The sequence below is a fragment of the Acipenser ruthenus genome, chromosome 5, assembly GCF_902713425.1.
Source record: "Acipenser ruthenus chromosome 5, fAciRut3.2 maternal haplotype, whole genome shotgun sequence".
Classification (NCBI taxonomy): Eukaryota; Metazoa; Chordata; class Actinopteri; order Acipenseriformes; family Acipenseridae; genus Acipenser; species Acipenser ruthenus.
In genome coordinates, this window is record NC_081193.1 from 8,746,641 (window position 1) to 8,762,043 (window position 15,403).

Below are 15,403 nucleotides of genomic sequence, written 5' to 3' on the forward strand. Positions count from 1 at the left end.
CTGCGAATTGTGTTATTTATATACCACTACGCAGACAGCAGTGTGGAGTAGTGTTTAGGGCTCTGGACTCTTGACCAGAGGGTTGTGGGTTCAATCCCAGGTGGGGGACACTGCTGCTAAAAGGTATAGACAATGTCGACCCAGGGGACACTTTTGACCTGAAAAACTAGTCTACAGCTAGTCTCACCTGAAAGACAGAGCACAAGGAGGTTTCTGTTCATTGGTGTCTGTTTACGAGTTTCTGTTTTTTTTAGTAAAATGCCAGACGTTTCGGTTTCCTTGTTATACCCAAAACACATTCCAACATTTTCTTATGTTCAAGTCGTCAAACATTAAACTTCCTTCAAAAGTATGTATTATTATTATTTATCACAAAATTACTTTTCCTAGAAAGCATTCATCAGCATAACGAATTATATAGATTTCTAAATACATGAAGAGCAAAGCCGTGTTCTTCTGTTACTGTATGTGTTAACATACATTGGTTTCAGAACATCACTGGAGTGTAAAGTAAACAAGATATTTTCGATAAATGTTATCATATTCGGTTTCGTTTTCAGCGCGCGGTTGCTCATGTTTTATAGCAACTCGTTTTTAGAAACGTCACCTGATCAGAGGGTATAAAATAACACACCCTCTGCCACTTGCAGTAGAAAACAAACGAGCTTACAGTACTAACAGAGAAAAAATGTTTTCCACAGAAATAAAGGTACTCCTGCAATTTTGCGTGGGCAGACTTTGCTGTATCTTTGAAGGTGGGCTAGCTAAACTTTGCACTTGGCTTGGAATAACAACACTGGTATATTACAGGAGAATCGTTAAGTCAGAGGAGAATGGTGCAGGAGAGACCCCCACCACTCCAACTCCAACCAGTGTAAATTACCATTTTACTCGCCAGTGCAACTATACGTGTGGTTTCTGTTTCCACACTGCCAAAACATCGTTTGTGCTACCGATAGAAGAAGCCAAGACAGGTTTGCGGATGTTAAAAGACTCAGGTAAGTTAGTACAGTACTCCTATTTTATTATCTTAATTCAAATTAGGTAACTATTATTATTATTATTATTATTATTATTATTATTATTATTATTATTATTATTATTATTATTATTATTAATAATAATAATAGTAGTAGTAGTAGTAGTCGTATGAATCGACATGCAGGCTTTTATATTCTATTTGATTGGCAAAATACTTAAAACAAACTTTTTAAAAAACTGCTGTGTTTGTTTAAAGTGTGTGACTAAGATATAAATTATTTGGGTACTTAATAGATTATTTGACTCTATTCATAATGTGTTGTGTCCTTACTGGCAACATATTGTATACTATACTGTGTGCAACTGTATTCACGCTGTCTTAGCTGCCTTATGGAAACGTTTTCCTTTCCACCTTGGGTACATACAAACTAGACCCCTCACCTTTTGACAAAAGAAACGCTCTCACCGCATCACTGTCAAAGTTTTCTATGTACATTAGGTTACTGTCGCTTTAAGGAATTATCCCTCTGTGCCCCGCCCCATACAAACGGTATTTCAAGATATGTTACGATTAAACACAATGCTTATTAAAGCAGAACAAAAATGCATTGTCCATTCAAAATGATTATACAACAAATGTGCCCAAATATTTAAATACTTACCTGAAAAATAAAATAAATAAAAAAAAAAATGTTGTAAAAGTTCTTGTTTAAACAGGTCTAGAAAAAAGTTACTATTTCAATGTGTGTTTCCCAAGCAGTATGTAGCCTAATTACAGCTGATATTAAATTCTATTTGTTAATGTTAGAAAATCTACATTACTTCTTTATAATTGATATTTAATTTTCGGTTTAGTTTTCCTGATTATTTAAGTCCTGTGAAGAGTAATTACAGCAGCTCACCTTTGGCCGGTATGATAATTGATTCCTGTTGTAAAAGTACTTGGGTTATACAGACTGAAAAACAACCCTGATTTGGCTGTGTCAATGTACTTGTGTCTTTAAGAAAGTGCATTCTGGATAGAGAGAGAAATGCGTATTGCTATTTGATAACCAGGGGAATGTCATCTTTTTTCCTTATGTTTTTGTAGGCATGGAGAAGATCAACTTTTCTGGAGGGGAACCATTTTTGCATCAGCGGGGCGACTTTTTGGGGAAGTTGGTGCAGTTCTGCAAGCAGGAACTGCGGTTACCAAGTGTCAGCATTGTGAGCAATGGAAGCCTGATAACTGAGAAGTGGTTCCAGAAATATGGTATGTTTAGATGCACTGTGTACACTTGCTCTGTACTACATAGAGTGCCCATGGTTTGTTCCTGTTCTATTGCTACAGTTTTGAGTTCTGTTCCAATGGTGTCTTATTACCATTGTCTCTACATTTGCCTTTACTTGGCTCTGAGCTTGTTTGGAGAACCCTAACTACCTTGCTTCCACGAGTATTTCTCCATTGGTCTTAAATGGATAATATTTTGATTAACGCAAGTTATGAAATAAATTGAACACTTTATTTGCACCTCACAATCCTGCACATTGGCTGATCTTTTTGGGGAACATTTAAGAAATATTAGAATCAACACTGCCACATCTTCCATAGCTAAACATTTTAAGACTGATGGACACCTGACTATTTTAAGTTTAAGCAAAAAAGCAACCAGAAAAAAGCTATCTTTTCAATTGGTACAGACCCTGTGTATTAAACAGTTTTATATAAAGGTGTTCCCAAGTTTCCCCATTGAAGACAATTGGTGGCTGAAGTACTAATTTGGGACTGTAGGTGGCAGCAAAGTGGAATGTGAATCTGACTGTGTACTTTGCAGTGTAGGAACCCTTCACTAAGTTATGTTGTCCGTCAGACAAGTACTCTATATTGTATTAGTATCTGTACCTTTAAGAGTTAAGGCCCTTCCCTGGAGTAGCAGCTTTGACGTGGGCATGGTTATGAAATGTAAATTGTTAAGACAGTTGATCTGAAGTTACTATTTTATTTACACTAGTACAGTGTGTACTGTATGTTGGCTTATGTAAATATCTGCACTGGACTAGATAAAGTCCCTAATACCTCACTGTAATAAGTGTTATCATTTGCCTGAATACCTGTGTGTGTATCCTTGTATTCACAATAACCTGGATACTACAGTCTAATAAGTTGTTCTATGGAGCCAGGTTAATAGATATTTGAAAAACACAAAAAGCTGATTCTCCCATGTACCTGTCTCCTGCAGGGGAGTACCTGGACATTTTGGCAGTGTCCTGTGATAGTTTTCAAGAGGAAACCAATGCCTTGATCGGCCGAAGGCAGGGGAAGAAGAGCCACCTGGATAATCTGCACAGAGTCAGGAGCTGGTGCAGTGAGTACAGAGTGGCTTTTAAAGTCAACTCTGTTATTAACACCTTTAATGTCAAGGAGGATATGAGAGACCAGATCCGGGAACTTAATCCTGTGCGCTGGAAGGCAAGTCATTGATTTTTCAAATAATGTATACATGAAATCATTTCATACCCGATAGTGCAATAAGAGCATCTTTATCAACCAGGTTTATATCAACCTGGATTATTTATCTATAAACAGTAGTATATCTTTGTTAAAAAAACTACATCAAATACCATAAACAAAAACCTAGGATCTGTTTTCCATCTCCCCTGATTTATCTCTGAATTGATAATACATTTGAATGTACTGCTGTAATGAAACTGCAGGACAGATGAAAGGGGACACTGTCTAGCAAATAAGTAAAAATAGAGTTTAAAAGTTAAGAAACGCATTAGAAATGTACTGTATGCAGTAATAGTGAGGTAAGGGCAAAAGCTACTGCAGCTAATTAGTAATAGTCACTGCTACTACTAAATAAAACACCTGTTCATTTGATAAAACTACATCAGAAGCAAATAACTAAGTAGAACAGGGTTCAACACACACATGTTGCTTGTTTGTCATTTTGTTATATTAACATAGATTTTCAAAACATATGTCTGTTGTTTCTCCCAATAGGTATTTCAGTGTCTGGTTATTGATGGGGAAAATGCTGGAGAGCATGCCCTGAGAGAGGCTGAAAAGTTTGTGATCAGTGATGAAGAATTTCAAGACTTCTTGGATCGACACAGTGAAATCACATGTTTAGTTCCAGAATCCAATCAGAAGGTACTGGGAAACACACACATAACTATTAAGGATTACTATATGTAATGACTCATTGAGTAGTATTTTGGATTTGCATGAATATGTACTCATTTTGTAATTTAGTGTGCTTTTGCTAAACTTATCCTGTAAATCCAATTGCTTTAACGCTTGTTTTTTTATTTATCTGTAATTCACTATGTACAACAAGTTGTTATGCTTTTTTACTATGGTATTACAGAGACGGGGTATTTATTTTTGCACATGCAGCTAACCTTATCATGGTGTTCTGTTTCAGTCTTTTAGCAAGTAAATTACAGTACTACAGGGTGTACGCTTGACATAACGGAATCCAAATTCTGAATAATAAGGATCTAGTGACAAATCTGAAACTTGCTGTTCTTTATTTTTATTTTTTTTGCAGATGAGGGATTCTTACCTTATCCTGGATGAATATGTAAGTGTTGATTTATAATAATACTTTATAATAGCCTTCCTATTGATGTTAATTAACTGAGGATAGAATTAATCTGTGACTAACAAGAAAGTTGCATAGCAGGTCATCTAAAGGACTGAACATTGCATGTGCATTGTGAGAGATCATGGTACACACAATGCCAGATACCTGCAGTCGGAACATGCAAATAGCTGTAACTATTTCAGGCAGGCACAGATTCACATATTTAATATGCAATTATAGCAGGGAATATACATTTGAAATTAAAAATACTTTAAAGAGGGGGGCTCCCGAGTGGCGCATCTGGTAAAGGCACTCCACGTGGAGTGCAGGATGCGCCCTATAGCCTGGAGGTCACTGGTTCGGGTCCAGGCTATTCCACAGGGTGTCCTCGGCTCACCGCACACCAGCAACCCCTGTAGACTGGCTGGACGCCTGGGGCCTGCCTGTAAGCTACCCAGAGCTGCGTGGTCCTCCGACGCTGTGGCTCTGGGGTGGCTGCATGGCGTGCCCGCAGAGTGAAAAGAAGCGGACGGCTGACGGCACACATTTCAGAGGACGCGTGTGTCTGTCTTCGTCCCTCCCGAGTCAGCGCAGGGGTGGCAGCAGTGAGCCAGGTTGAAATAAAAATAATTGGACACATCAAATTAGGGAGAAAATAAAAAAAATAAGTGGCAATTTCAAATTATGTATATATATATATATATATATATATATATATATATATATATATATATATATATATATATATGCTTTAAAGGCGTTATTAACAATCTTTCATTATGAAATTGGAGACTTTTTAAGGTTTTGTTAAAGATTTATCTCATTTTTTTGCACCACACTGTTTTGCACCGTGTGGTTTAGTGGTTAAAGTCCAGGGCTTGTCACCAGAAGGTCACCGGTTCAAATCCCACCTCTGCCACTGACTGAATCACTGTATGTGACCCTGAGCAAGTCACTTAACCTCCTTGTGCTCCATCCTGCAGATGAGATGTTAAATCAATGTCCTATTGTAAGTGACTCTGCATATAATGCACAGTTCACAGCCTACCTCTGTAAAGCGCTTTGTGATTGTGGTCCACTATGAAAGGCACTATATAAAAAAAAAGATATTATATTATTATTATTATTATTATTATTATTATTATTACACTGCACCTGTATCTATGAAAGACAAGTAAACAAGATCAGAATCATAGTGATCTTGAGGAAGGTAGAAAAGTTATTACAGTAAGTTTATTTCTCTACACTTTGGCTGTGTGCGGTACTGTATAAACTGAAACCTGTCAGCTGAGTGCGCTACCTTCACTCATCATGCACATGCTTTGTGTGTGTTTACAGATGCGATTTCTGGATTGCAGAGAGGGCAGGAAGGATCCATCCAAGTCCATTCTCGATGTGGGAGTGGAAAATGCCATACAGTTCAGCGGGTTCGATGAAAAGATGTTTCTAAAAAGAGGAGGAAAATACGTTTGGAGCAAAGCAGATATGCGCCTTGAATGGTGATCTACCACTAGACTAACCGTTCCAGCATAGGGTTTATATTGACAGTGTGCAGGGGTTTCTATGCAGACTGTGTTTTCCATCCACGAATGTATGTTTTATGTTGAGGTTAAGAAATGAGTTGTTAATATCAATAATTATTTATTAATAAAAACATTCCTTGCCTCATGAGCTGTGGCTGACAGTTGATTGTTACAGTTGTTTTCATCTGTTTCTAGAAGCACATTTGAATCCCATAGTGGATAATTATACAGAAAATGTGACCATGTCTAGATTGGACTCACAGGTTGTCCCATTCATTTGTGTATATACAAAATATATCTTCTTTATTTTTGTATAATAAGAAAGGTTGAAAGTACAAACCTTAATAAATCTGATTATATCAGGTGTAATGTGTACAATAACATACAGTAAATTAAATATAAGTATTTTATATATAATGGCATAATTTGTAATGGGGTGTATTGTGGTTGGTGAATTTCTGGATTTCAGAGAGGGCAGGAAGGATCCATCCAAGTTCATTCTCAATGTGGGAGTGGAGAATGCCATTCACTTCAGCGTGTTTGATGAAAAGATATAGATATAGTTATAGATATAGATGATCTTTGACTTTTGTGTAACATCTGGCTGCAGATGGAACTGGCAGCATCCCCAGTTTGATACTGGAATAAGATTTTACAGACTGGTTTCAAGTTCAGATGAAAACATACCACTAGACAAGCATTTCAACAAGTCTTTAGTAATGTCTTTATATGTTATAACAATATATTGGTTTGTTTTTATACTGCTGTATGTTTTATGATTAAGTGTTCATGTATGACTGATTATGCCAGTACTGTATATAAGGAAAAAAAGTGTTCTGTTTTCATTTTACTGTATTTTAATGTATTCTATTTCACCTGTAATTGTACAAAGTAAATATTTAATAATATATAAATGTTTTGTTGTAGTGTTTTATGGTTATCAATAAGTATTAAGAAGTATTTTGTATTAGTCTTAAATAAAATACAAATAAAATACAAAAAATCAGTCATCAGTATTTGTAAGTTTTTGTTTGTTTTTTTGCTGCTATTCTGCTAATAAGTGTTCATTCTCTACACTTTATTTGATGGTAGTTAGGAGTTTTAGGACCACTTTGCGATTTATGAGTGAAATCATTTTTGAAAATTCTGTGACTTTTAGACGATTTTCTCAACTCAGTGGTTGGGAAGAACTACTGAAAAACCAGCCAATAAAACTGCCATTAGAGGGTAGGCCTAGGCCATAGACCATAGGCAGCTAGGGATACATGATGCACAATTGCTGAAGGATAACCATCTCTGATTTATTCAGACTGACAATGTACATGTTCGGTAGAACTGACTATCAAGCTTATACCAAAGTGTGTCAGATAGAAGGCACACTAAGTGTGCAAGGGGATTTCACTAGATTTACCCCCTAGTTATAGTTTCAGGGATACATTGAGTCAGTTTAAAAATGATAATTCAGTGCAAGTAATCACATTGGGTTTATTGCAGCATAAATCAATTCATTACTAAGGTTTCATGGAAGAGAAACCTATTTTGAATCCCTGTAGAAGTAAGTGAGGCAGTCCCACAGTATTCTCATATATAAAATTCAGACATTCAAGTTTGTGTTACGTTTTGCAAGTGTTTCTAGTTTTTGTCCAGACTGTGTATTTGCTATCCATTCTTCATGAGCTAAACAGTAAGCAGCTTCAGATAACTTTAATTTTAAAAGTATGTTAAGGGACTTTGACTACAAGTTCAGGAGCTGCAAGTCAGCTTTAGTTACCTGGCATAAACATACTGTATGTAATGTATGTCAGTCAAAGTGTCTCTTCTGTTAGCAAAAGGCAGCAAAACAAAAGGAAACGTCCTCCAAAGTGGCAGATCACTAGATGGTGCTGCCTCATTAAGTCTACTGTATGTTACATACATCTATGGCAGAACTCATAGCTCTGAATTAACCCTTCAGAATGATAACAAACGTTCTAAAATGGTAAGCGGACGTTCTAAATATATATATATATATATATATATATATATATATATATATATATATATATATATATATTTAGAAGAAGAAGAAAATGCTTTTGGAAACTACTTTTTCTTTAAGTATAAGGTTCTTCTGATCTACAGTACGGTACTAAATTCTTGAGCGGATTGTCTACAACAAGCTTTCTAGGTCAGCACTATGCCTCCCGGTACATAACTGGGGAATGTATCTTCCCTTGAGAATTCTAAGTAGTTGATCATTATTATGTTATAATGGATGCATGGAATCTCATGGTTTCTTAACAGTTGCAGATGCTCTCCAAGGAATTCAATATACTCTGTTTTATACTTGACTAATTCAATTATATTACAGCCCTTTTCTACCTTTGGTAGACAGTTGAGAGAATGTTCAGACCTAAAGCATTTTGACAGCAGAATCTGCTTTAATAATATACAGCAGACCGTATTTTAATAACATGTCATGTCTTATCTATGTAATATCCTATATATCTGTGTTTTCTATACTTCTCTATGGCTGCTCTGCTTAGGTGATTATTAACCACGCTTACTAACTAAGGTCATTTTCCAATCATGGTTTCTTCTGAAGACTCATGGTAAACAAAGTAAGAAAGTAAGAAATCCAGTAATTAGAAGTGGTGTGGAAATGACATTTGAAAGAAATCCCACCTAAGGTATTACAAGGGCAAGACAGTTTTATGAAAATATAAATGGTAATACTGCTTTATTGCACACCTCTTTTTCTGATGTTAATAAGGTGGTGTGACGAGATGCTCAAAGTGGCAAAGATACAACAGGCTGTTCAAAGTAATATATTTGAGCGAAGGTTTGCATATTTTTTGTTTAGTAACCAAATAAATATTTCATACAAAAAAGGTTATTTTCCTTTTCAACAAAGACAATTGCCTCAATCAGTCAAAATGTAAAAAATGACCCATAGCAGTGGTGTTTGTGTGTTGTTGATTTCTTCCTCTTTTTTTTTTTTTTTTTTTAATTCTGAACCATATTACTCTTACATCAACTTTCTCAGTCTTTTCCTGTGAGCAACTGTGTTCACCTGACTGTCTCTGTATAAATATGTTTGGATGGCTGATTAACACTCCTTGTAGAGCATTAAGGTCCATGTAATTGCTAAATCAATATATATATATATATATATATATATATATATATATATATATATATATATATATATATATACACACACACACACACACACACACACAGATCCTCCACTGTTTAAATAAACCCATAAAAGGGTAACATGCTTAGGTTCATGTATCAGTCGTTATCAATCAAACAATAAATAAATAAATAAATGCATAATATGACTTAGACAGCGTGTCATCGGTACAGTACGAGCTTTTTGCACTAGAGGCTGCGGGATATATTTTACTTTTCAGTAGACGAGTTTCAGCTATTTGGTTTCTTATCACCGCCCTCTTCATCTCTAGAAATACTTGCTTCCATTCAGAACTGCAGATAGTCCAGGCTGTGGACTGACAACCTCGATGCTTCAATGTGTTAAAACACAACAACAAGCATTCATTTCCGGCTTCTCAGGGGGCATAATATAGACGTTAACAGAGTGTGCCAATACTGTAAGGGTGCTATGCAACCTATAAGTATTTACGGCATGTAAACAACACATGCGAAATATTTTTGGCATACATATTATAATCAGTTTCACAATAGTGGTAAATGTTCGTTTGTTATGGCTTTTTAAAAGTCATTTTTAAAGCAAACACATAATGTGGTTTTAATAGGGGGGCACACAGGGGTCGTAATTTAAATCCAGGTCATCATAAGGCGTGCCAATTACAGACCTAAAGCCTTGCCACTCCCTGTTAAGCGATTAGTTCTGCATCAGTTGTACTGAAACCAGAGCACTTGACAATGTAGTTATTCGTCCTACAAGGGGCGCTGTGCTCGACTTCTCTCTCACTCCTACAGCTGCTCTGTTGAATTACAAGCAAACACGCACACTAATGGCGTTTTTCTAGGTATATCTAGCAGCTGTTTTCATCAGCTGCTTTTAGTGTTGTAGCAAAATCATTTGTTGCTCAAGCAGCGGCTGCATCACCACAGTTAGCATTTTTAATCCAGTATTGTGGCATGGTAAAATTGTGACAGATAAGTTATATAACACATGGACGTCGCCCAGGGTAAACCGGACATGTTCTTTAGTCCTTTAGCTTTGTAAATGGAAACGGTGAGTTATAACATAAAGGACAATATTTATATAATTAAAAAAAAAAAAAAAGAGTTTCTGAATGTGTTGTACAGTGTTTTTATTTTGTATTCCCCCTCCACAGGCTAATCCTTTCAGCCTCCCTCCTGGATGTGGAAGTGATAGATATGAGAAGGATGTCACTTTACAACACTGTGTTACTTTTGTATTTGTTTAGGGGTACATTGTAGGCGTTGTTGCTATCATCATTTACACGTTTAATCAGATTGAGAAGGCAATCTCGGCAAAGCGCTAAAGCATCATCAACAGGCATAAGGATTCTGAACTGATTAAGAAAGAGCAACGGAAATAAATAAAGGAGGTAAGACCAGTTTTTCATTTTGGTAAATGCTGGCGTATAATAAGAAACTGCATTGCAACCTTCCACTCACTGTGTGCATTGCATTTAAACTTCGTACCGCTTCTGTGTTTAGAAACAACAAAGCAGTGTGAAGAATGTAGAGGACAGTGTGGTTTTCAGGCAATTCGACATGATAGGAGTGGGTTTATATAACGAGCTGACCACGGTGCATGCTGTTGTTATCTTGCTGCTTTGGGCAGGTGCAGTTTATATAGTTGGCAGTTAAACCAGCAAGAGGAACATTTCTGTTTCAATTTTCAATGATTGTTCTGCATGTAGTTGTCAGAAAGCATACAGGCAGATGGTTATAATGACGCTCGTACAACGCGATTGGTGTTATGGAGGCAACAATCATGTATGCGCCTATGTGTTAAAACAGGAATTGGTCTTGGTGACTGTCTTTTTATGAAACAATATTTACGGTTGTTCGTTTTGACATAACATCAAAACCAATCACCGTGAATGTATTATTTTAATTTTATTGGGTTTGTTTATTTGCATCATGAAGTATGAATGTGAATCTAGAAAGTTTGCATGACATGAGAATGTGGCTCTTCTCAGTCCCAGAAGTGCCAGTCCTCATCTCACTTGTGCTATTGCTGAAAACACGATTAAGCAGCGTTATGCTGTACTATTCAATACAATTTGCTCCAAACATTTGTACTGCAGGTTTACAATAATTTTGATTACATTGGACTGGGCTACTGCTTAGTAACAATGTTTAAATGTCTTAAATACATTTTTTTTGTTTTTTAATATATGAAAGACCGTTGTTTTAAAAATTTATTGTGATACAAGCATTTTCACAATATGTTTGTCAGAACTTTCTGAAAAATTATTATTATTATTATTATTATTATTATTATTATTATTATTATTATTGTTATTGTTGTTATTATTTTTTTGTACCCTTAAAGTCCAACCATTTGTTATACTAAGTGTAAGTGTACACAAAAGTGTCTTGAGTCCCATTTATTAAAGGGGGAGGGGGGGGGGGGGGGCTGAAAATCATTACGCTTTACTCACATAGGCTGATAAAATGTGGCATATTTTGTATATCTCAACACAGTTTTCCTTATAGACTTGACTAAGATATTGTTATTCAGTGTTAAATATGAATGGCTGTCTCAAATTCTGTCGACGGGTTAAAGTGAAGTAGAGATTTCTTAGGGATCGAGTTGTCATTTCTAAAGTAAAGCATGTTTTCAAACCCTGCCCAGGGCAGCAGTGTGGAGTAGTGGTTAGGGCTCTGGACTCTTGACCGGAGGGTTGTGGGTTTAATCCCCAGTGGGGGACACTGCTGTTGTACCCTTGAGCAAGGTACTTTACCTAGATTGCTCCAGTAAAAACCCAACTGTATAAATGGGTAATTGTAAGTAAAATTGTATGTGATATCTGTATAATGTATAATGTGATATCTTGTAACAATTGTAAGTCGCCCTGGATAAGGGCGTCTGCTAAGAAATAAATAATAATAATAATAATAATAATAATAATAATAATAATAATAATAATTAATCTAAAACCGTAGTAGTTTTAAAACATTGAAGTAGTGATTGAATGCAGTAAGTTAACATACTATTTCTAATAATTTTACAGAGTGTTCAAAGTAGGAGGATTTAGTTCCCTTTAGAGTTGAGTTCATATTGCTTAGATGGACCTTATATCCTCTTTTATGATCATCACCACATCCAGTTCCCCAGCTCATAGTAGGCTGTGCAGGTCTGTCCTGCCACTGGTTGGAATGTGTAGCAGGGGTCGGAGATCTATACCAGGGATTATGATAGGGACAAAACAGTAGTCAGCTTGACCCTTAGAGTATTGGCTACAGTGGGAGGGTAGTGCCTTAAGGCTACTGTGTGACTCAAGGGTGTTCAGTTTAATGCTAATATGGTTTAGTATTCTCTGTGGGCTAATTTATCTGAAAGCAGACTTGTTAACTGCCAAATAGTCACGCTCCTGCTACTTCCGGCTGTTTATGTTATGAATTACATCTTCAAGCTCTTTTGTGATTGTTGTTTGAGATATTGATGGCTCTGTTTGCTTCAGTCTTGAGTACTTTTTATACATGCACACCCCTGTCTCTCAGGGTCACCACTGCTGATTTCTGTATTTGGAAATGATACATGATTTTGAAATCTAAACCCAATGGCCTCAATTGATGTAGTATTGAAAAAAAAAAAGTTATTATTTATTTATAATGTATATTGTGTGTTTGTTGTGAGTTTGCATATTTTAGGAAACAACTGGCTAGAGACCACGATGAAGCATTGCAAGACTGCAGAACTGCTCTATGGAGTATGTTTTCAGTAACATGACTTATAATGTTTGTGCAATACTTTGTGTATTACTGAGTGGAAAGTATGTATTTATACAGTACAGACATATACATTGGATATAATGATGTCAGCTACAGTGTTCTTAAAACACATAGAGCTAACAAAATACTTCCTCTAAATCTTACCTAATATGTATTACCATCACTTTGCACAGCTCTTCTCTTCTAAATTAAAGATTCACTTATGTTAAACGTGTCATTTTTACTGCTAAACAAAAATTGTGGAAGGCCTTTTGCAGTCTTCAGTGCTGAATTCATGCAGTCGACTGCATTCTTTCACGTGACCCAGGGGTTCCTGGACTTTCATGGCTCAAGACTCCCCCTGACATTATGCATCCTGATTAAGGATGTTGATACCTTTGCTGAGAGAGGCTGTTTGTTTGGAGCAGCAGAAGTGCTACTGCTTTCATTATGGTCAGTGTCATGTCTCAGACGTTTAACAAGCCGTTCCATTGTTAGTGTACGCAGCCTTACACTGCCTGGAAAGGTAAGCAGGACTGGAATGGTTTATTTTATTTATGTAAGGGGAAGAAAATATATCAAGAACATCTATGGAGAAAACATACATTGGCAGAAATCCTGCATTTATTATTATTTTTTTAAATAACAAAAATGATGTTAGAATTATAAAGTGCATTAATAATTGCCAATTTTGCCTTTTGTTGTATAATGGTACATACTGCGTTAGCGCACGCCACAGACACATCAATGTTACATTTAAAATAACCCCAAGCATTTAACAGCAGTGTTCATGTAAATGAATTGATCCCCCGGTTTGGGGAACACTGCTTTATCAGGGTCATTTGGGAGAATTTTTTCTTCATTCGGATGTGCTTTGACTACCCGTAATGTGTGCAACTTTCATATAGGAAAGGAAAGACCTAGGAAATGATGTCAGGACTGTAAATTAAATGTTCAGTTGTAAAACAGATCCAAAATGGATGGTACAGAGCACGCCATTTAGACCTCACTGGTCAACAAAGGCCACCGTGTCACTAGTCGTAGTATTTGTTTTTATTTATGTATTCACACAGCACATTCTGTTGTCCCAATCTGTTTATCTAGTAGGACTATAAAATAATGTTTCATTGTTTTCATAATGAAAGTTGTTCTGCTGACAGGATGTGTGGTAATTGTTTGCAAAATACAATAATCTGATCCTTAAGCAGAAAAGAGATATATTTGATAATATACTAATAATAAAATTATCCATTTCAGGAGTCAATGCAGGCTTATGGGCTGGGCTGTTGGTGTTTGTTTACTAGTGATCTCATTACACAAGGGGCTTTCATTACACACAGTATAGTAACTGCGCCCGTTCTCCAGATCCAAGAGCCGTGGGGCCAAAGCTGTGGGAAGCAGTCCCGGGCACAATCCATTAACTACACAGACTGCAATGAAACAGACTTCATATACCCGTTCAAACAATCAGGGGATTGTCCATTGTTTTGTATTATTCTGTACATTATCCAAGCAACAACTGTTACTTTCTGCACTAGAACAGACAATCCATCCATTTGAGCTGAATATACAAATCTGTAAGTTTGGGGCTCAAAGCGACAACCTTTACACCTCTGTTTTCTGTCATTAGGCAAATGTTTCTGTGGAACTGGCAATGGTAGTTTATAAAGCTGTCCAAAACTTCCTCTAGCTGCTCTAGCGGTCTGTTATAAAACTTTGAATAGAAAACAGTGACATTCAAGAATCTGAAAAGTATTTTAGCAGCCATGTGTTGAAATATACTGTATGAAACACAAAGCAAGTATGCATCATCTCATGCTGGCCACACCAACACTGTCATTGCTTCCGTGAGCTCATGTGGTGAGACTGTTTCTGCTCGTTAGACTATACAAGCTTGTTTACTGACCTGATGTCACCTGGGAATACTGCTGCCTGATTGGATTCTTGTTTGTTTCCTGTAAAAATTGTCTAACAGCAGTGAACCAAAGGAATATTGATTGGTTTTGCGTTTTATGTCGGAAGTCACCAGTGAAGAAGAGAAGAACTCTGAGTGGTGACCTGCAGCCACACACCAGAAAGTCTCTCTGTGGGTTGACAGCCTGTAAGTGCATCACGTTTGATTAATTAATTGAAAACAATGAAGCTGGTGGGGAGCAATTAAGCGTGTTAGTTGAGGTGCATTTTAATAGCTTGCAATTAACTTTGCAGACGTCATGTATCAGAAAATGAGAATCAAGCCAATTTGTTTTGACATGAAGACGTGTTGTTTTTAACATTGACTAGATCATGAAATGTACCTTTATAGTCCCATAATGACTGGATGAACTCCATGGTATATTTTATACATTAGCAGCAATATTGTGTGAGGAGAAGTGCACCAGTGAAACTAATAATAATGCCATGATAAGAAGTTAGAGACAATCCTACATTTCTGCCATCTTC

General features: G+C 36.5%; 2 protein-coding genes across 5 annotated transcripts in view; both read left to right on the forward strand.

Annotated features, from left to right (window-relative positions):
- The first annotated feature begins 235 nt into the window (after window positions 1-235).
- On the forward strand, window positions 236-7,076 carry rsad2 (radical S-adenosyl methionine domain containing 2). The gene is made up of 6 exons (XM_034003679.3): window positions 236-998; window positions 2,072-2,233; window positions 3,201-3,430; window positions 3,968-4,117; window positions 4,518-4,550; window positions 5,892-7,076. The coding sequence occupies exons 1-6, from the start codon at window positions 689-691 to the stop codon at window positions 6,054-6,056; spliced, it is 1,050 nt and encodes a 349-aa protein (XP_033859570.1). The 5' UTR covers window positions 236-688; the 3' UTR covers window positions 6,057-7,076.
- A 2,832-nt stretch (window positions 7,077-9,908) lies between these two features.
- rnf144aa (ring finger protein 144aa) overlaps window positions 9,909-15,403 on the forward strand; it is a 40,386-nt gene continuing 34,891 nt past the window's right edge. For all 4 annotated transcript variants that reach the window (XM_034921163.2, XM_034003389.3, XM_034921164.2 and 1 more), the window contains exons 1-2: window positions 9,909-10,283; window positions 10,480-10,623. The gene's annotated coding sequence lies outside the window, so the exon portion shown is untranslated. The remainder of the gene's footprint in view (window positions 10,284-10,479; window positions 10,624-15,403) is intronic.